Source organism: Arvicola amphibius, chromosome 9, assembly GCF_903992535.2.
Source record: "Arvicola amphibius chromosome 9, mArvAmp1.2, whole genome shotgun sequence".
In the NCBI taxonomy this organism is placed as follows: domain Eukaryota; kingdom Metazoa; phylum Chordata; class Mammalia; order Rodentia; family Cricetidae; genus Arvicola; species Arvicola amphibius.
In genome coordinates this window covers 14137643-14159165 of record NC_052055.2, presented here as the reverse complement: position 1 = coordinate 14159165, position 21523 = coordinate 14137643, and the positions used below count along the sequence as shown (strand labels likewise).

At 41.4% G+C, this 21523-nt stretch overlaps 1 protein-coding gene across 1 annotated transcript in view; it reads left to right on the top strand.

Annotated features, from left to right (window-relative positions):
- Eif3h (eukaryotic translation initiation factor 3 subunit H) overlaps positions 1-20260 on the top strand; it is an 86685-nt gene extending 66425 nt beyond the window's left edge. The window contains exons 3-8 of the mRNA XM_038343542.1: positions 5942-6109; positions 7573-7672; positions 8783-8932; positions 16045-16165; positions 17056-17188; positions 20005-20260. Of these exons, the coding sequence (XP_038199470.1) occupies positions 5942-6109; positions 7573-7672; positions 8783-8932; positions 16045-16165; positions 17056-17188; positions 20005-20102 (770 nt within the window). The 3' untranslated portion in view covers positions 20103-20260. The remainder of the gene's footprint in view (positions 1-5941; positions 6110-7572; positions 7673-8782; positions 8933-16044; positions 16166-17055; positions 17189-20004) is intronic.
- Positions 20261-21523: the final 1263 nt, after the last annotated feature.

Sequence of the window (21523 nt, the reverse complement as noted above, 5' to 3'; positions counted from 1 at the left end):
AGATGCATCCTTTCCCATCCAGGCTCTACCTGTGGGTTTATTTTTATATAATATTGCCATCCAGATAGTAGGTCTTTAAAGTGATTTTTAATTTTTAAAATTCAGGTTGTTTTGGCCTTCAGGAGTTCCTTAATAACACATCTGTGCAACTTTTTCCTCCCAGTCTGCTGGACAGACTATTTTTTGTTTTCATTGTGCTACAGCTTTATTTATGATATTTAGGTCATCCCAGCATAGTGAGCTGTTCCCACCCAGCAGTGAGGAACTGTTGCACAAGTGTCTCAGGCAGTAGGGGTGCTCGCTGCTAAGCTGATGACCTGAGTTCTGTCCGCACGACCTGAATTGTGGAGGAAGAGAGCTGGCTCCTTGACTTCTACACGCACACATATACACAATAAACAGCCTTGAAAAATGGTATAAAAGAGGTGTTACTTCAAATGTGAGTGAGGAAGTGGAGGGGAAGGGAGATGGCCAGTCATTCTGGAGTGACAGTCCTCTAGTCCATGTGGTGGCTGCCAGAGCTGCTCCAGATACAGCAGCTCAGTATAAGAGGACATTTACTTTCTCTGATTTTAAAAAACAAAACAAAAAGCACTGGGATTTTTTTTTTTTAAAGAGTAGTTACTGGGCAACCTAAGGGCAGTTGTAGCTCTGGGTATTTGAGTTCTCCCTGGAAAAGTGAAGGTGAGTGTATTAGTGCCAGACATGGAACAGCTACTAGTGTTGCCCCCAGGTTCTCTGTTGCTCAAGAAGGCCTAGGCCTAGATAGTTAAGACGATGGTAGGGGTTGTCATGATTTATGAAGCTTCGACCCTTATAATAATAAGCTGCTCATATTATGGCAACACCTCTCTTGTATCTGTGTATAGACTTTGTATTAGTAATCTGAGCTGGCTTAGTAATAACTACCAGCTTGCAACATTAATTTGCTGCTTGCTGCTTTCTGCTTTTTTTCAGTTGGTTAGACCTTTATTTTTGCCTTGCTTTTAAATAGTTAATTGCATTTTCTTTATTGTGTGGAGGAGCTAGGAGTGTTGTGTAAGTGAGCATCTGTGGAGATCAGAGGGCAGATTAGGGGAGTCCATTGGTTCTCTTTTCACCCTGTGGGTCCAGGGATAGAACTTAGGTGCCACCAGGCTTGGCAGCAGCTGCTGAGCCAGTTCTTCAGTCTGTTTTATTTTTTTAAGCTTAGAATATTTTAAAGGTTCTCCCCTAGACTTCTTATAATGAAATTCTAAGCCCTTCTCTTGAACATTATCATCAGTTTAAAAGTAGTCCCTTTTCCGAAGGATTTTCCCGTTGCTATTGTTCCTTGGAAAATTCCCAGGAACCCCGCACCATTAATTCAGAAGTGAATACCATTGGATGACTGCTTCTACTGCTTCTTTTTTAAAGAGGCATTTTCACCCAAGATGGAAGTGTCGGGCCGTGGACAAGCTTTGAGAGGTTGGCAGCTTGTAGTTTTGGTAGTCTGCATTAGTGCAGCAATGGCAAGTTATGGCTGTTTATTAGGGGCCCTTCTTTTCCTCTTGTTTCCTTTGGACTTGGCCTTCTTCCTTCTGTTGTGAGCCACTGTCTACATAGGAATGGCTATATGTAAGCTAGGATTCGGTCATGTTTCCCAGAGCTGTGCGCTATAAATTGGCCTCATCCACATACTTTGGGGCTTGTCTATTGAACTGTGGTTTATACCTCAGTGGATTCCACGCTCACCGTATCTGCTCACTGCTGGTGGACTAGCACAGCCACAAAAGGAGTGGTGTTAACTTAACAGTCAGAATCCAAAATGGCCATTCTTGTTATTAACGGTGTAAAGCTGATGGTAATGACCGTGCCACCTCTTTGTGATTGGTTTATTATGTCTCCACAGTGAGGGTGCCAGCTACCGTGTCGCTCTAACTGAGTTGACAGATGGGGGTGCTGGGAGTGTTGCTTTGCTCTTGAATTTAGTGGTACTGTCCATCGTTTAGTTCTACTTAGTTTTAGCAACAAACTTTTTGGAAATTGGGTTGGGAGGAAGAAAAACTAAGGAGATAAGGACCACATGTCTCTGTTAACATGAGAACAAGGACAGTCCTTAAATATCTGCAGATAGACTTGGTCCACATGACTATGTGTGAGCTCTGTGTGGTTCTGCTTGCACATGGTAGGAGCATCAGTCTCTAACTGGAATCCAAGTGACCTCTCTCAGACAGCACATGGATGGGACCTCTGCCTCAGCTTCACAGGAAAGCTACCTCACGTACACTAAAGAATAACCACGATTCCTTCTGGTTGCACAACCACAGACTTTGTAAAATGCAACGCATGTGTTTAGTCTGTGACTTGCTTTTGAGTTGGGACTCCCTTTGTAGTGCAGGCTGGCCTCAAATTTGAGATAAGATTCTCCCTTGCTTGCCCTCCTGAATGGTGGAGGCATTACAGCATATTATAACATGTGATTTCAGAATTCTGACATTTTGTTTTTGTTTGTTTGGTTTTGGTTTTTTGAGGCAGGGTTTCTCAGGATAGCTTTGGAGCCTGATCTGGAATTTGCTCTGTAGACTAGGCTGGCCTTGAACTCAGACCTCCTGTCAATGCCTCCCAAGTGCTGGGATTAAAGGTGTGCTGCCACCACTGCCTGGCAGAATTCTCAATTCTTAAAATTAAGTCATGATCACAGTCAGGATAGATAATGAACTAACGCTTTATGCGGAATGGGCGGAGCACAGATTTTGTTGTAAAATTCCAGTGGACCGGAATGTTTTGTTTGTTCTCATGGTTTTGGGGTTTCTCTGTATGTCTCCGACTGGCCTGAAGGCTCACTACAGAGATCAAGATGATGTTCAAGTCAGCAGTCGATCCTCTTGTCTCTGCTTCCCAAGTGCTGGGATTACAGGCACACAGTGCCACATCTGGCCCTCTCTAGAATTCCTCAGAGCAGCCTTGTTCATCCACTGCCCATGCTCTTCCACTTTCATTTGTGCAGTCATTAAGATAGTGACTGTGAAGGAGCATGTTCAACCTCCAGAATCTTAGCATTCTCTGGTGGAAAAGAGGGCACATTGTTCCTTTGATCCTGCCATGATAAATAATCAGCATTCCTACTCTTAGTCCCCAGATTTAGTTATGCACCCAGTAGCCCTGGGTCTTGTGTCTCTGACTCTTGGTTTAGAGAACTTCATCTTTATTGGTCTTTTGGGGGGGCCTGTGGAATAGGGAAGAGTGGGGAGCTGGACACTGGAGTTTTGCTACTAATCTTAGAATTTTTTTAAACTCTGTGAGGTATTCTGAAAATGATTTTGTAAAATCCATTTTATCCAAGCTATTTGAGGGGAGTCTTAGTTAGCTTATAGACTATTTTTTTCCAAAAAATGCATTTTGATTTAAGTTGTAATGCATGCCTGCTTTAGCTAATAGACAAGTCATTGTTTATAATTAGCATATCCAAAGAACAATGTGGAGCCCTAGCATTTTGACTGGGATGAGTTCTCAGATGTCTAGAAATGAAAAAGCTAAAGATCAGAGGCAGCAAGATCCCCACAGGGAAAATGTCAGAGCTGGCAGGAGCACTCTTTTTTCTGCTCTAACAAGTTGGAAGTGGCACTGAGGTGCAGCTACTCACTAGCAGATGAGTGACGGATGCTGCTCTTGGATGAAGGCTCAGCCACTCACTGACACTGCTTTCCAAGTACTGATGTGGTGTTTGTTTTTTAACAGTATTTGTTCTGTCGATTATTTGATAATTCCTCCATCTCCTCTTCACTTTCATTTTAAAACAATCTAGCAAATTTCATTTTATCTCCCATTTTACTGATAGTATTAAGGTATTTATTTGTAAGTTAAATTTGATTAAAATTTGTCAAATAAGTTTATATTAAGAGTCTCATGCTAGAGACCAAAGGAATGATTTGGGTTGTTGAGGGAGAATCTGTTAAGTTGGATGAAGGAATGGGATAGTGAGGTGTTTCTTACATCACAGAAAGAGATAGTACTAAGAGAAAAATACTTGATATAAGGTTATTGATTTGGTTGTAGCTTGCTAATTTACTTCTTAAAAACGATTAATTAGGTAACTATTGAACTGAGAGCCTTCCATGTTCTAGGAGGATGCTCTACCACTGAGCTGTCTCCAACCTGATGGTGGTGCTTTTAACTGTGGTTTAGAATGTAACATGAGTAACATGGGTTATAGGGCTTTGTTTTCACACATCATTTAGAAAATTGCAAAAGATACAGAATTTATAAAAGTGTATAGCATATTATATACCTTCTTTGCCATACCCTTTACTTTTTTGTTTGTTTGTTTGTATGTATGTATGTATGTATGTATGTATGTATGTATGTATATGTGTTTTGGGAATATGTGTGTACATGCACCTCTTGCATGCCTGGTGCACATGGGGCAGAAGAGAGCATCCCATCCATGGAACTGGAGTTAATGGAGTTATGGATGGTTGTAAACCACCATGTGTGTGCTGGGAACTGAACACAGGCCATCTACAGGAGTTACACGTGCTCTGAACTGCTGAGCCTTTTCTCTAGCTCCTACACCATACCCTTTAAATAGGAACAAAAGAAGTAGTCCAGCCAGAGAATAGTGAATGAACGAGCTCACTTTGAAGAGAGTTGTTTGTATTTGTGTGCATTTTAACAGCAGTACAGCATCCACCTCTTGCAGATTTACTGTGGAATGAAATTTGGTTCTTCGAAAGAGTGATAGGTGTATTATGTTTGAGTTGTTTCTGCAAGAGGTAGATGCTCTTTGAAAAAAATCTATTAATTTCTTTGCCTAATAACATGTTGTGATCTGAGTCTTGTTTGATTTTTTTTGAAACCATAGTGTTTTGATTAGAGGAATAACAATAATAAAATTTTTGGTAAAATTTGATTGTTTTGAAAATGAAGTTGTCAGGCTCAATGTTAAGCAGTTATGGCTACTCTATCCAACCATGCCTTCATTCTTCATTATAGAAATAGCTTGGCTAGTGTGTTGACTAAAAAACTTTTCTCTATTTTATATTAAGTGTACATTGTTAGGATGTAATGCTTATTTTTAAAAGATTTATTTTTATTTATATGTGTGTGCATGTTTGTATGAATGTGTGTATACACTCAGAGCAAAGAGGGCATATAATCCTCCTTAGAGGTGAAGTTAGAGCCAGTTGTGAGCCAACGTGAATGCTGAGAGAGAACTAAAGAGAACCAAACCCAGTTCTCTCAACCTTTGAGACATTTCTCCAGCTCTATATTGCTTTTTAAAGGCATTTATTACTTTATGAATTTGTACCTCTTTTTCTAGTACTGCTACTTTAAATAAATAATATATATTATACTCATTAATTAATTCAGCAAAAGGAAAAGTCATCACACCTGGTGATTAAAATATAACCAGTCTAATAAAAATCATCTACTAATACAAATGAATGCAAAGAGAAGAAAAGAGAATGCCTTTTTTAAAGTAAGTATATGCAGTAGGGGGCACTAGATGAAGGCAAAAATGAATTCTTATGTTGAAGCAGCTGTAGCCTGTGTCTGGTTCATAAGTAAGTCGTGTGGTAATTGTTTTCCCTTAGTTTTCTTGATGGATTTAGTTCTTAGTTCCAAAAGTTAAATGTGCAGGAGACAATAACTGCTCTCCCATTAATTCAGATGAAACTATTACAATCTAACACTTGTATACCTTTTCCTTATACATTTACTATTTTTAGGGTTTTAGAAAAGAGAAGTGTGAGCTACAATTAATAATTCCTTGTTTAGAATAAGACATTAACTTTGTATTTCTAATACAAATGTGATTTGTTAAATAAAAAAAGGAAAAGACCAATTATTTGAAGTGATTTGAAAATGTTCTCTTTTTGTGTAAATGAAAAAGTCTTATTTTGAATGTTAGTGGCATTACTAAATGCTTCGGTTTTTGTTTGTTTGAGCTTTGTATGAATTCCCCTGCTGTGTCTTCTAGTCCAGTATCAGATGGAGATGATGCGAAGCCTTCGCCATGTGAACATCGATCACCTCCACGTGGGCTGGTATCAGTCCACGTACTACGGCTCGTTTGTTACCCGGGCGCTTCTGGATTCTCAATTCAGCTACCAGCATGCCATTGAAGAATCTGTCGTCCTCATTTACGGTTAGTAGGAGGCTCCTTTATTATTCTTTTCCTCCCTTAATATTATTACTGCTATTTTTGCTTCTGTCTTTCTGCCTCTTGGAGCAGTGCTGGCAGGCCCTCTCAAGTAAATATCAGCCCGTTCTGCAGCAGCCTCAGCAGCAGCTACGTCTAGACAGGGTTTCCTTCTTTCTGTTTATTTTTCTTGCTATCAGAGCCCTGATGTGTACGTTTTGGAATGCTGGAGTAGCTGCTTCATTTTTTTCCTCATCTCCCTCCCTCCTTGCAGGGGCTGGCGGAATGAGACCAGATGTCTAACAAACCCCGATTGCTGGTGTGTCTGGTTTTGTACGTGACTGACCAATCATAATACAGTGTGCCAAGTTTTCCTTTCCTTTTTTTTTTAAACCTCTGACAGCAGCGTACAAAACCTGGACTGTTTCTTAGCACAAAGATTTTTTTCTTTTCGGCCTATTTAATGGTGTTTCCTCAAGCTCTCCAGACCAGATGTTCTGTGCTATATCAGAACCGTAGGCAATTTAACAGCTTTATAGCCTCCCCCTTCCCAAACACTCACAGTTTGCCATATCTGGCAGACTTGCATATAGTTTCCAGCTGAGAAGTAAATGTAACGTCCTGAGTATCTGTCAGAAAAAATACTAATGAATACGATCAATCTTATGAGCTGCCCTGAAATTGTTTCAGTGTGTTAGCAATTGGATTACAGGGAGAACAAGTTGTTAAAGGGCACTTAGATTGGCTGGAAACATTGCATCATCAGACCTTGATGAATTTTCCACTTGCTTCAATCTATTTTGGTTTTCATTTTATCACCTATTGCTAAAAGTTTCACTGTGTTGAATTTCAGACAACATGAATGTTGACACAGGTTTTAGGCAAGCGTTGGCACACCAGAGCCGTTATCATGCAGCAAGTGCTAAGCTCCCTTCCTTGTGGACTGTTTAAGCAGTCAGTTTTGACAAAAATTTGTTTCTCTAAAACTGAAACGACACTTTGTGATAGCGCTTTGACATAGTGGTTTTGTTTTTACAGTCTGCCTAGTGAAGAACTGTGGCAGCGCTCACTGGGATGGTGTGCTTTGTTCCCAGGCTGTGTGTTTTCAGTTTATTGACTGAATGGCTATAGAAGTGTACACAGAGATTTTCTATGTTCAATATTCATGTGTATTTTCTCTTGTTTATGCAAGACCTATAGAACATACCATACATTTAATTTTTAACAAGTTTTCTGGTTCTAGTTGAGGGATGGATTTGAAGGTATTCCACCTAGATTTTTGACTCTTAGTTTTTGTTTTAAGGAGGAAGCTGTTCTGTTTTTAATCAGCTTCAAATTATGTACTGATTATTTATTTTGGTCTTCATATTTCAAAGCTTGTGTGATTAGTAACAGTGTCCTCAGAACTATTACTGTACTAGCACTAACAGTGGCAAACTCAGTAATACCTTTCTCTTTTTCTTTTTGAGATCCCATAAAAACTGCCCAAGGGTCTCTCTCACTGAAGGCATACAGATTGACTCCTAAACTGATGGAAGTTTGTAAAGAGAAGGACTTTTCCCCTGAAGCGTAAGTGTTCCAGGCCCATGAGGCATGCAGTAGAGGATTCTGTGTTTCTTCTAGAATTTCAGTTCGCCACATGTATTGAGTCCTCAGTTGGCCTATGGTAATGCCATTACCGTGCGGATGAAAAGTTTTCTGCATTGTGCAAGTGCCACTTGATTTCCCCTCTTCGCATAGTTTAAAAACTATTCCGTGTGGAAAGTCTCATCTGCTGCTTTCACTGGGTGAATTCACTTAGTGGGAATTAATTAGCCACTGTATTTGAAGCATTCTCCAAGTGGTGGAATAAAGGAAGGTGAGAAGAGTGGTTAGCCACCATCAGAGTGCAAGCTGTAGTCTGCTTCTGCACCTCATGGCCTGTTTGACAAAGTGGAATAAATCTCAATGTTTCAAGCATTCAGAGAAAAAAAAAGTGGCATATTGGAAATTTACGGGGTAACAAGTACACATCAGATTAACTGTTCTGTGATCTGACTTTGTGGCATAGGAGTATGTACATTTAAAAAATATTTAGAATTATTCTGTTATTGTGAAGGTTTTTTTCTTTTTCTTTTTTCTTTTTTTTTTTTTTTAAACTTCTTATGAAACTTCATGCCGGACAGTTCATCTCTAGTTTCCCAGCTGGCCCCTTAAAAAAAAAAATAACATGTGTAGGTTGTTCAAGCAAAGCTGACTCATGACCAGGTCTGAGTGTGGAGTTGCAGCGTACCTAGGAGAACCTGTGTCCTGCACTTGGTGTGGAGTCCCCTGTGCCCATTCTTGTGCAGTCACCTGTCTGAGGTGCGGACAGCACGGCCCTTCCCTAGTTGCCGTGAGTGTAGATCACGTCACAGCTCACAGTGACCTCTCAGTGTCACTGAAAACCTAAGGACTCCTGATTACACTGGATGAGCAGGTTCTTTTGGCAGGGACCTAATTTTCGGGCTTACAGCTCAGATTCAGATCATTTTTAAAGTCACTGGACTTAGGCTTGGCAATCACTTTCCACCCCAAGCCCCTAAAAGATGATGAAGCAAAGTCTGTAGAGAGCGCGGTAATCGGGCAAAATGTGGGAAACACTCAATTTAGCACTCAGTGCTGACCATCAGCCTCAAGTGTCTTTAACGTGCTTCACAGATTGAAAAAGGCAAGCATCACCTTTGAGCACATGTTTGAGGAAGTGCCGATTGTAATTAAAAACTCCCATCTGATCAATGTCCTGATGTGGGAGCTTGAGAAGAAGTCAGCCGTGGCGGACAAACACGAATTGCTCAGTCTTGCCAGCAGGTAAGTGACTTTCCTAAGGAAAGTCCCCTTGCAAACAATTCTTTCGTGTAGATGGTCCTTGTGAAACAAGGAGAAATTACTGAAGAGTGCTTGGAGGTTACTAAGATATGGAAGAGCGTGTAGAGTTTGTGTGTCTCGCCCCGTTCAGACCGTGTGAAAGCCATCCGTGATCTGTTGTAAAGAACCCTGGGCTGCCTTTCTTGCTATGCCATTTGGACCCTGATAGGGAGGGGTTGCCGAAGTTGAGTTTGATATTGTTTACTGTACTCGATCCCAAGAGACAGGCATGCTGCTCTGTAGTCTAGTCTCTAGTGTGCTCGGAGCAGAGAAAGACACTTCATTTGACTGCAGTGGCCCTTGTACAAACAGAGCCCCCCCCCACCCCCCAGCAATAGACTTTCAGCTATCAGAGCATGTGACCAAAATTAGCATTTTTTGATCCTCATTGGCTTTTGCTATTTTAGAAGTTACATTGAGGATGCAATTTCCTCTAGTTTGTCTGTTTTAGCTGTCGAATTGGCAAGATAATATTTTTATTTTACTATAATACTGATTGAGATGTCCTAGAACAAATTGTGTTTCTGAAATTACTGTTCATCTCCCTAGGTCCCCAAATTTTTTTTAAGTCATTGGGATTGAGTGCAGGACCTCACACATGCCAGGCAAGTGACTGCTTCAGTCCCAGTCCTCTTAGTAGAAATGTTGGTGAACCCACAGATAGCTCTTTTACATGCCCCTTTCGGCTTCTGTGGTTGTCCTTTGTGGTAGAAGGAGGCACCGGTAGACATACATATAATATAAAACAAAGACACAGAGTCGATAGTCAGGTGACTGAAAGAGACTGGTTTCCCCTCAACTCCTAAGTGGCTCTCACTGGGTAGCTTAGGTACTCAAAATTCTCCTCCCTTAAACTATAGATGCATGCCACCAGACCTGGCTAAGGTATATTTTCTTAAGCAATCGGTTTGTAGCAGAACTTCAGTTGTTTGTCAAATTTGTAGTTATCATTCAATAGGAACTTGTTAGAAAAATGAAAAGCTTTGTAATTATGAGAGGAACAAAGGGCAGGAAACCAGCATTCTCTGTGCTCTGTGTGAGCAGCACTGTAATTCAGGTAATGTTCTCCATCACATTAATCCATCACAAAGGCCACTGGAAGGGCCTTGAAGGGCAACAAGATGGAAACCTAATGGTAACCAGAATGCTAAATGATACAGCCAGGTTTCAAGGATCCAAAGAGTGTACTGTTTAGTTGCAAAGCTATTTTTTTGTAACAGTCCTTACACATGTCTGAGAAGATCAGATTTTTCTGTTGTTTTTACAGAGATACTCAGCACACCTATAGTTAAAGAATTAAGCTAAGGACCTACTTTAAAGGCATCTGAGGTTACAGTTTGATGACTAGTACAGAGTTGTATAGTTCACGTCTTCCCTTCTTCCCTTTCTGTATCAGGCATAGAAGACAGCACAGCCTTTGTGCAGCTGTCGGGTCTCTAGGGAGCCTGTCTGTAATTGCTGTTGTTCAGCAACAGTTGTCGTAGCCAGGAATATTACCCTAGCTTGCTCCATCACCAAAAATCTCCAAACACTCTTTTATATGGCTTTATCCTCTGTATTGTTGTGACTTTGAAAGAGAGGCCTCTGCTTTCCCTGTTGTTCAAAGGGTAAATTAGTGTTGTGGGGCAGGAAATAATGCCTATCTTATACCTGTGAATCCTTATATAGAGCCAGGTGATAACAGTGCCTTCAAATCCCAGAGTGTACATTTTGTATATCCTCATTAATTTTGGGCATTAGTAGGATAATAAGGTGATACCTGGATATGTGCCTTCTCCCTCCCTCCCTCCCTCCCTCCCTCCCTCCCTCCCTCCCTCCCTCCCTCCCTTCCTCCCTCCCTCCAATCCTGATTAGAAACTTTTATTACACAGTTCCTTCCTTGGATATTAGGTTTATTTTCTCTTCCATGACCCATATGTAGGTGTCAGTTCTTCATTTACAGGTTTTTTTTTAAACACATGCCTAAGATATGCAGGTCCTTTTGTTCAGAGCCTTGGTCGTGTGCATTTTACTAGATGGGCATTCTAAATCAGTCTTTGTTAGTTCTAACATTTGTAGAGCACAGTCCTTGGACTTTTCACACATGGAAAGCAATTCTATTTCCTTCTTTTAGACAGTAAACTAGGAGTGAGCATCCTATATTAAGGATAATAAGCATGAACTGATGCTTTGGTGAGAGCCGGCTTCACACTGTCTTGGTTCACATCTGTTTAAGTTATCTATTTTCAGTTCTTTGTTTCCTTGGCAATAAAAGGCAGAACTGTGTTATAGAAGTTCCTCGCAGGAACTCCCTATTTCCTTATACTGGCTAAACCAATACTGAAAAGATTGCCTCAGAAAATTGCTCCTAGTGATGGATCTGATTTTCTGTGAATGGTATCTGAAATTGGTATGAATTGTTAATTGTGGGTGCCTATACACTGTCTTTTTGAGTATGTTTCTAAAGACCACTGTTATGGTATATGTGTTGCCGTATCTTTGATGCAGTCTTGTTCTGTGATTGCATATACCATATACTTTTTAGCACATGGCTTAACAGTTGAAAGACATCAATGGGAAGTAAGATTTAGGAATTTGGGAGGGTGGTTTTTGTTTTCTTCCTCCTCCTTCATGTGAGTGAGTGAGTGAGTGAGTGAGTGAGTGAGTGAGTGAGTGAGTGTGTGCGTGCGCTCTGGTGCTCATGGGGTCAGAGGTGTCAGATCCCCCTGGAACTTGAGACACAGTTGGTTATGAGCCACCCTACATGGGTGCTGGGAACTGAACTTGATTCCTTTTCCAAAAAAGCACATACTCTTAACCAATGAGCTACCTCTCCAGCCCCGGCAAGGCCTATTTTAATTTTGCATTGCTGAAGCGAGTGTAGCCAGTCTCCAGGATTAATTGCTTCTCTGCATTACCAGGGTCTCTCCTGCTCTCTGTTTAATCTCCCCGTTGTATTCCCCCGCACCTAAGAGTGTGTCTTACTTAACAACCAGTCATGTGAATAGTGTTTTTCATACTTGACGTAGTTCTGGTCTTTCACTGTTGAAATGTTTGCCCCTAGGCTGTTATACCTGCCTCCAACTTCTGTGCCTCCACTGAGTTGAGGGACTCCAAGTGTCCATCTTCTGCTTAGATTTTTAATTCATGTCATTCCTAGTTTACTGTCATTGCCAGGCCTTCTCTGTTGCAGAAAGAATAACCTTGACTTCTGTAGTGAGGAGCTGTGGGCTGCATTCCCACCCAGCTCCCGGATGCCTGGCTAGCTTATGCCCCAAAATAACAACACACAAATTGTATTCATTTAAACACTGCCTGGCCCATTAGTTCCAGCCTCTTATTGTCTAATTCTCACATCTTGATTAACCCATTTCTAATAATCTGTGTAGCACCACGAGTGTTACACACTTACTGGGAAAGACTCAGCATGTCTGACCTGGCTCCATCGTGTCTGTCTCACTGAGGAGAGGCAGGGCAATTGCCCGAGGCATCTGCCTCTCTCCCAGCTTCCTGTTCTGTCTATTCCACCCACCTATGTTCTAACCTATCAGGCCAAGCAGTTTCTTTTTAATTAACCAATGAAATAGCAGATAGATAGAAACACTCCTACATTAACTTCATGCTATTATTCTCCAACTTTCCACCCCTTCCTTGTTTTGTGTTTAAATTTCTTGATGGGTTTTCTGTCAGTGTCTTTAGCTCCTTATTTCCCACTGTCCCCATACTACAGTGTATGCTGTTGGAACTTGTGGTAGTTTAAATGTAATTGTCCCCCATAATCTCTGTGAGGAGGGGTGACTTTTGGAGCAGGTATGGTCTTGTTGGAGCAAGAGTGTGATGGTAGGGGTGGGCGGATTTTGAGGTTTCCCATTCTCAGGATACCACCCAGTGTCTCAGTTGACTTCCTGTTGCCTGCAAGATGTAGCACTCTCAGCTCTAGCACGTCTGCCTGCGTGCTGCCATGCTCTCCATCATGATGATCATGGATTGAACCTCTGAAACTGTAAGAAGACATCCCAATTAAATGTTTTCTTTATAAGAGTTGCCCCGGTCATGGTGTCTCTTCATAGCAAGGAAAACCCTAAGACAGAGCTCTCACCAAAGTTTTAAAAATTTGTTTGTCCCTGGATACTGTACATCACTTGACACTGAGTACTGTTGGCTAATTCTTTATGGGACTCTTCCTTTGGGATCCACTGATTTAGTAAGGGTTGCTTTTTATTCACAGTGAACTCTCTTGCTCACCCCTCCATGTTAGTGCTGTTCTGGATCTGTCTTCCCTGCCATGTACCTTGAGGGGATGACTTCACCTTATTTCCATCAACTTTTTCTACTTCATTATCTTTCCTTGACTTATTTTGGTCTTAAAACTTACTGTTTTTTCCTTATTTGTTTTAATTTTTTTCTTTTAATTCCCTTTTCAAAATCGTTATCTTGCTATGTGCAAACAGGATGCTCATATTGCTCCTTTGAAGTTTTTGCCAGGTCCTATTGTCTTTGGATGGGAGCCCAAGATTACAAAAGTCTGGTGCATGTGCTGCCTGCCTCTGCACTGCCATAGTACTTGCCCGGGGGTCTTTGGAGCATGGCCCCTGCCTGCCTCTACACTGCCCTAATGCTCATGTCCCCAGTTCTCAGTGGATCCCCTTCCATGCACCTCCTTTTTCTCATTGGGGTCCCAGCACACTGCTTTTGCCTAGTACCTGCAGTATGCTTTTCCACTCTTCTTGCCTGCCTGCCACCATCACCAAAAACCCAAAATGTAGTTGTCAGATCATCTGGGAGGGTCTGACTTTATCCCACCGAACCCTCTTTCCTAAGCATCTGTTGTGCATCTGTTACAGCTCTTGACCGCACTCTGCTTATCTCTTTACCTTCTTTTTGGCACAATGTGCAGAGTGCAGCAATGTCTTACAGACGAATCCTTATTGTCTAAGGGAGTGACTGGCAGTGAAAGTGTTGAAAGAATGAGTGTGAGATGCAGTATTGTTAAATTCTGAAGTTATTTGGGAAGCAATGTGACTAATCAGTGGTTCTGGACATTTGGTTAGCTACCAGGAAAAAAAATCACTCTCATTCCTCATCTTGCACCATATGCCCAAACACTTGAGTCTGGGTGGATTAAACTCAAACTATTAAGAAATTAGAAAACAGCAACAAATACCCAATTCTCAGAGAAGAAATACTTTTCAAGTTAAAAATGTCAATGAAATACTATAAATGTGAATTAAGTATTAGTATTAAAGCAGCACTGGAAGCCAGTAAAACATCAGTAGTAAGGAGATAGGGCAGGAAGACGGGGTGGGGGGCGGGGTTGGTTCAAGGTTAACCGCATCGACAACCAGTATGAGGCCAGCTTGGTCTCCCTGACACCCTGCGGGGAGAGGGGAGAGGAGGGAAAGAAGATAGAAAGAGATTAGGCAGGTGGAGTTACTGAATCAAAGTTGTCTAAGAACTGCTTGACTGGAATTAAAAAGTAGATTTATTCACCCACACACATCTCATTCTGTTATAATACTATTGAAGAAAGAACCCACACTTTCTAATTTTCTGGTTACAGATGGAATCCATAATTTAGTTAGATTTACTTTGATTTGGTCCCAAGCTTCCCAGCCTGTTTCTTATTGAACCAGTTGGCTGCTCAGACCAGGAAGCTGAGCCACCAGCACCCCGCTCCTCTGTCATACCCCATGTGTAAAACGGCAGTTGTGCCCACTGGGCGTGGGCAGGCTAAGGGCATTTTCCTCTGGGGTGGCCCATCACTAGTTGTGGTTCTAGTTTATGTTTTGGTGTTTAAAGACATAGTTTCTCTGTGTAGCCCTAGCTGTCCTGGAACTCACAGAGATCTACCTGACTCTGCCTCCCAATTGCTGGGATTAAAGGTGTGGACCACCACAGCTGGCTCACATTTCATATTTTTAAAATAGACACAATTTCATAATGCTAACCATTTTAAAGGAAGCAGTCTTCATTAGTCTTTAATTGGCCAGGATGCTTTCACATTGTAGTTGAAAGATTAATTCCCACAAACCACATGAGCAGGCCGGAAGGGAGGTTTGATGCCTCTGGGCTTCTTGGGTGGTTGTTGCTTTTAAATTAAATGGATTTTAAGATGCCGATCTCTTGCCTGTCTTCAGGCCCTCGTCACTTGCACTTATCTTTTCTCTGGAACATCTTTTTGGCATAGTTGACGCCTAATCCTCTGTTTTCAGGCTGTCGTCTCTTCAGAGATACTCTGACATAGTATCTAAAGCGTCTCCTCAGCTCTCCAATTACAGGTCCAGTGAAGATGGAGACTGTGTGTGTCTGATGCCTTGCTTTCTCCCTCTTTCCTGTGACCGAGACTACCATGTAATAAACATTAGTAAATGTCTGTCTGTCTGCAGCAGGTGAATGGAGCACTGGTTGTCAGGCCGCTGCTGCTGGAATGTATCTGTCAGTTGTCCAGGCTTCCTTGTGGCAGCAGATGTTTGCAGGCAGCAATGGTGTGTATTGTGGTCATTCTGTCGATCATTAGCATACCTTTACAAGAAGTTAGGAGCTGAACTGCATTGGAAGTTTCTGGAAAGAAAAGTTTAAAAGACTACCTAACAGAATTCTAGGAATGGTGAGAGACAGAGCTTCATGCAGTGCAGAGCAAAGGCTGGTGTTGTGTTTGGAGCCTGCTAGACAAGAACTGCACTTGGAGGAGCTTTACTTGTTTATGTGTTTTTTTTCTGGTGACTGCTGATTTAAAGTTCCAGGACAAGAGGGGAAGGTTTTAAGAGAAAACGTTCAGGAGTACAGAATTTAAATTAAACTTGGATTTTTAAAAATGCCCATTGTAGATGTCTCACTCACTATGCTGAACTGTTCCTGGCCCTCATCCCCATGCTCTGACAGGAAGAAACAGAGCTAAGGCAGACACTCCTGGTGATGCTTGAGATTGACTGGGGAGCTTAGTACAGACTCTCACTGTTGGCTGCCTCTGTTTCTACATAAGTATGGGCTCATGCCTTTAACAAAAGGCAGGTTCGGTTAACATCTCAGAAAGGAAACAGACTGAAGAATGGCGTGCCATGCACTTTGTTTTCCAGCAATCATTTGGGGAAGAATCTCCAGTTGCTGATGGACCGGGTGGATGAAATGAGCCAGGACATAATCAAGTACAACACGTACATGAGGAACACCAGTAAACAGCAGCAGCAGAAACACCAGGTGGGTATGGTTTTCAGGAGAATTTAGTAGTCATCCATCTTTAGGTGCAAATGCTTCAGGCGTCTCTTTCAGAATTGTTGGGTAAGCGCAGGCTGCTAACCTAATGACTCTATCGTGTTTAAAAAATATTCTTTTATGCTCTTATTTATTTACACCTTGTACTTAAAATACCTGACTTATAGAGAGCAGGCTATTTGGCTGAGAGTGTAATGCCAAGGTTATGCAAATAGGTGATACATTATTACGAAAATCAGAGGCAGAAGAGGGCCACAGAGTCACAGCTCATTTCTTCCCTAACTGTAATTGGTTTGGTAGTGGCTCATTGCTGCGTACTTAGCAATCTTCAGTTCATTTAAAAACTGCGCAATTGTGATTAAGAGCGAGCAATTTTGATAGGAAATAATAGACCACCTGCTGTGAAATAGATAGTATAGTACAGATAAAAACCCTAGGATTACCCGAATATTCTCATATGCACATACACAGTCTTTTGTGCATTTAACCTTTTCTTTATTCGTGTAACCTGATGGCCACATGACTTTCATGGGGTCTTGTGTTACTGTTTTTATTACTCTAGTGTTCTTAGCCTTTGATTCATAGATAAGTTGACTATAGAATGTTTATCTGTTAAAATGGTGTTTAAATATGACCACTTTGCTAAAATGTCTTATATACTAGGTGTTGTTAAACACACTATGCTAAGCACAGCTAAGTATTTCTGACAGTGTTGTATTTTAAAAAATCTTAGCATCAGTTTACATATATAGTGAATTTAAAAATACATGGTTTTGCCACATCTGAATGGAGAAGATGTGTGTGCGCTCATTTGTATGCACAAGGTCTTTGTTTTCTTGATTAAGAAAAATGAATCATTTTCCCTTTGATTTTAGTACCAGCAGCGTCGCCAGCAGGAGAATATGCAGCGCCAGAGTCGAGGGGAGCCCCCACTCCCTGAGGAAGACCTCTCCAAACTCTTCAAGCCCCACCAGGCTCCTGCCAGGATGGATTCGCTGCTCATTGCAGGTATTACTGACTGTGGGGGCACACGTGGCTTCTTGTCTTCTTCAGAGATCAGTACATAATAAAATATTCCCAAACAGCATTGTAGGTCATAAAAACTAGTGTTTTATAAATAGTAAGAACTGAATTTGTGTCTAACACCTACAGTTTCTGTGGCTGAGAATTTGTGACCGTTTTGTGTCTTGGATCCTTCCAGGGTTTCCCTCGGTATATGTGTATCTAAACACTTTTGAGCTGGCATTATAACCTTTCTAAAATAGATTTTATGTGTTATATCGTAAATGGAAACCTAGACAAAGGTTCATACCCTCATAATGCAAAAGACCATGTAATTCAAGCCCTTTTCATCTCTTCCCATGGTGAACTGAAAAGGAGCTTGGAGTGTAAAGAAAATCCTGCCTTTTCTTTGACTATGGCAATGCAAAACGGAGCCTTCTTTGTGGGTATTTGGTTTTGGCATCTCCTTCTGTGGGTGGATTTGTTTTGTTTGAGGTATGGTCTCACTATGTAGTCTGGCTGGCCTCCGAAGTGCTGGGATTAGGGTGTGTACCACCACTGTCCAGCAGCATGGTTGATTTTAAAATCTAGCACCAATGCTCTTACTTGACTATAATATTCCTACATAAATTTTAAGTGTGATTTTCCAGTCAGCTAGGGTCTTTAGGAACTGTATTAGAGTTAAAAACATAAAAACTTACCTTCCACAATTTACTAATTGAGAGAGTGAAAATTCAGATTCCTTAAAACTCAATATTCATTGAGGCTACATGGTTTCTGTGAGCACCATGTGAAGGTGTCTGTGGTAGGAGGACTCCTTGTGCTTATTGTTAATTCATGGTCTTCCTTGTGTATCTGTAACTTGTACTGTAACCTGGCTCCAGGTCAAAGCGAGGTGATGGCCCATAGTCGATAATCTGTAGTCTTAGCTGAATGATATGGCTGTCCCCGCTCCTTCAGGAACAGGACTTTTGAGTTCTTTCATTCTAACTTCTTGTGACATCCAGGCTCAGGATTATGTATTCTCATTGGCAGTTCAGTCACCTATGATCAGTACAGTTAGACTGCAGTGGCCAGGATCTGGTGTCACATTACCTTCAGAGCAGCTTTCCAGTGAATTGTGTGATGAAAATGAGGCAGGAACATTGACAAGAATCTACAGGACTGGTGACACAGAAGTCACTGGCCCTTGAACTCAAATACAAGGGAAACTACCAAAGAGTAGTTTACCCTGGCTAGACCATGAAAGTCTTATTTCTTCCTGTTGAGTACAGTATTTAAGTTATAAATTCTACATGATATACTGAGGATGCTGTTCTCTCACAAGTAGAAATAATTTCATTACCTTTTTTTCATCGACTTTTAAAAAAGATTATTCTTGTGTTTACTTTGTGTGTAAGGGGAGTGGTTGCATGCATGTCACAGCACACTATGGAGGTCAGGGTTAGCCCAAAGGAGCCAGTGAAAACTCCTCTTCCACCAAGGGGATCCTGGCTGTAGAATTCATCATCAGCTTTGGCTGCAGGCACTTTTCCACAGTGGGCCAATCTCACCAGTCCCCTTACCATTTTCAGTGGGTTCTTTTTAATCTAAAAACTTATGCTGTCTGTATTTATGCATGCTTTGGGTGGAATCAGTGGCTTCTCTACGTTTTAAGTTTGTCATAAAGTTTTTTTTTTTTTAAATAAATATTCTGCAGTTTTTAGATAAGAGGAACTGAGACATAGATCTTCCTTTAGGTCAAGTTCAAGTGGTTAAGTCATGTGTAAGTGTGCTAGCTTTCTGATATCAAAGCTACCCTTCAAGAGGGCTGGGCCCTGGCTCAGTTGTAACCTAAGGCTAGCACTCCTATAGGTCATTCCAAGCAAGGTGGCCATTCACATGTGGGCCTGGTGAACTCTGATAAGCTTCAGGTTTTGGTTATTCTTGTTACTCCTCCTGTCCACTGAGGAGAGCCTGTGTTGCTTTCTCAGTTGTCCTAACATAGTGTCCAGATCTGAATGGGTAGTTGTTGATGGACAACTAATACATTGGGGCGGTGGCTGATGGTTATTAGAAAGGTACCGTTTCTCATCATTCTTTAGGGCACCGAGAGTGGGGGATAGAGTCTTTGGCAAAGATATTCTTCATCTCCTGTGGAAAAGTATCACTGGGTTTTTTTTTTTTTTTCTTTATGGAATTCTTGATTTAAAACAATACAGGTGATTGGTGTAGGAGGTTAATGAACAAAGAAACTGCCTTGGCCTTTTAATAGGGCAAAACTTAGGTAGGCGGGGAAAACAGAACTGGAGGCTGGGAGGGAAAAAAAAAGCAGAGTCAGGGAGAAGCCATGGATCTTCTGCCTGAGACGCCTGTTAGAATCTTGCCAGTAAGTCACAGCCACATGGCAATACACAGATCAATAAAAATTAAGATGTAAAAATCAGCCAATAAAAAACCAGAGCTAGAGCCGGGCGGTGGTGGCACACACCTTTAATCACAGCACTTGGGAGGCAGAGGCAGGCGGATCTCTGTGAGTTCGAGGCCAGCCTGGTCTACAAGAGCGAGTTCCAGGACAGGCTCTAAAAACTACAGTGAAACCCTGCCTCAAAAAAAAAAAAAAAAAAAAAAAAAACCAAAAAAAAAAAAACCAGAGCTAATGGGCCAAGCAGTGTTTTGATGAATACAGTTTCTGTGTGATTATTTCAGGTATAAGCTAGCCAGGCAGATGGGACAAACAAGTGGGTCCCCCCCCTACAACAGGGGATTTTGTTTTCAACATTCTAGGAAAATTTTACAGTTTGTTGAATATTAATTGTGATTTGTTTTTCTCAAATATGCAGGCCAGATTAACACTTACTGCCAGAACATTAAAGAGTTCACTGCCCAAAACTTAGGCAAGCTCTTCATGGCTCAGGCTCTTCAAGAATACAATAACTGAGAAGAGAAAGTTTGCAGAAAAGAAGTTGGGTGGAAAACTGTTGAGACTCCACCAGAGTGACTCTTGGAAAACTATTTCTGCACTGCAGCGTGGAGAGGGGTTCTCTAATGTCACTGCTGCAGTGTGTTTCTAACCAGTAATAAAGCCTTGGTTGTGCACTTGCCTGTGTGTTTTATTTTGTTTTGATGTCTTTATTTCCAGAAAGATGAACGAAGTCTTGACTAGAGGCTGCACAAGCTCAGTCTTCAGGCACTCAGCTCGCATTCAGTGCATGCTCCCGTGGCATCGCAGCTGTCCGTCTGTCTGTCCTCCTCCCCTCCCTCCTCTCCTCCTCCCACACATCACCCTTTCTGGGCAACGGGGCCTTCTTTTTGTCCTCTGCTCTGGAGATCTGTGGGTGCTTCGTGTACTTGCAGAGGTGTTCTTCCTTTTCTTCAGGTGATGGGCACCTGTTTCCAAACTCACAGACCACTGAGCAGAGGGATTTTAAACAGTCACTTTGTCAGATGATCATAGAAATTCATCCATATTTATCTTCCTATACTACAAATATAGCTGGAAAAAATACATAGAGTAGGCAGAGTCAGGGAGAAGCCATGTAGCCACTGCAGGAGACAGATGCCAGACGGAACCTTACTGGTAGGCCACAACCATGTGGTGATGCATAGATTAATAGAAGTGGGTTAATTTAAGATATAAGAGCTAGCTAGAAATACACATAAGCTAATAGGTCAAGCACTGTTGGATTTTAATATAGTTTCAGTTTGATTCTTTCAGGTCTAGGTGGCTGGGAAACAAACAAGCAGCCTCCGCCTACAGTAATGAACATGGATGAGCATCACTGATAGCGTCCACAAGTGAGACCATTATATTCCTTAATGTAAATGTTTGAAAGATGTTCCATTTTTTAAAGCTTAGAAATTGAAATGGGATTAATAATTAATTGACTTTAATATGATTTCTCATTTCCTACCTTCTAAACACTGTTCATATTGTGGTTTTGTGATCTTAGAAAACTTGTGTGGACTTCATTTGCTGGCATACCAATAATCAAATGTTACAAAATTGCGTATTCTAATTGTTAAGTCCTGTCTTTTTATAGTAAACAGTTCTCAACCAACTTAAGTAATAAACCATAGCCCATTTCCTTTTCCTTTTCACTGAACATTTTTCCCCCTGTGAAAGGTCTAATTTTTTCTGATCCTTATTTCTTTTCCTGTAACATATTTTAAGCATCTACTATGTGTCAGTTACTTATTCTGTTAGAAAGAAAATGAGAACACAGATTCTGTCCCCGAGCTTGGTACAGGAGCCAGTAGAGCTCCTTGTAAAAGTCCCAGAAGAGGAAGATGGGGAGGTGGCCTTGGTAACTTGTCAAGTGCTTCAGGCCATCTTGCTGGAGCTGTACAAAATGGATGCTG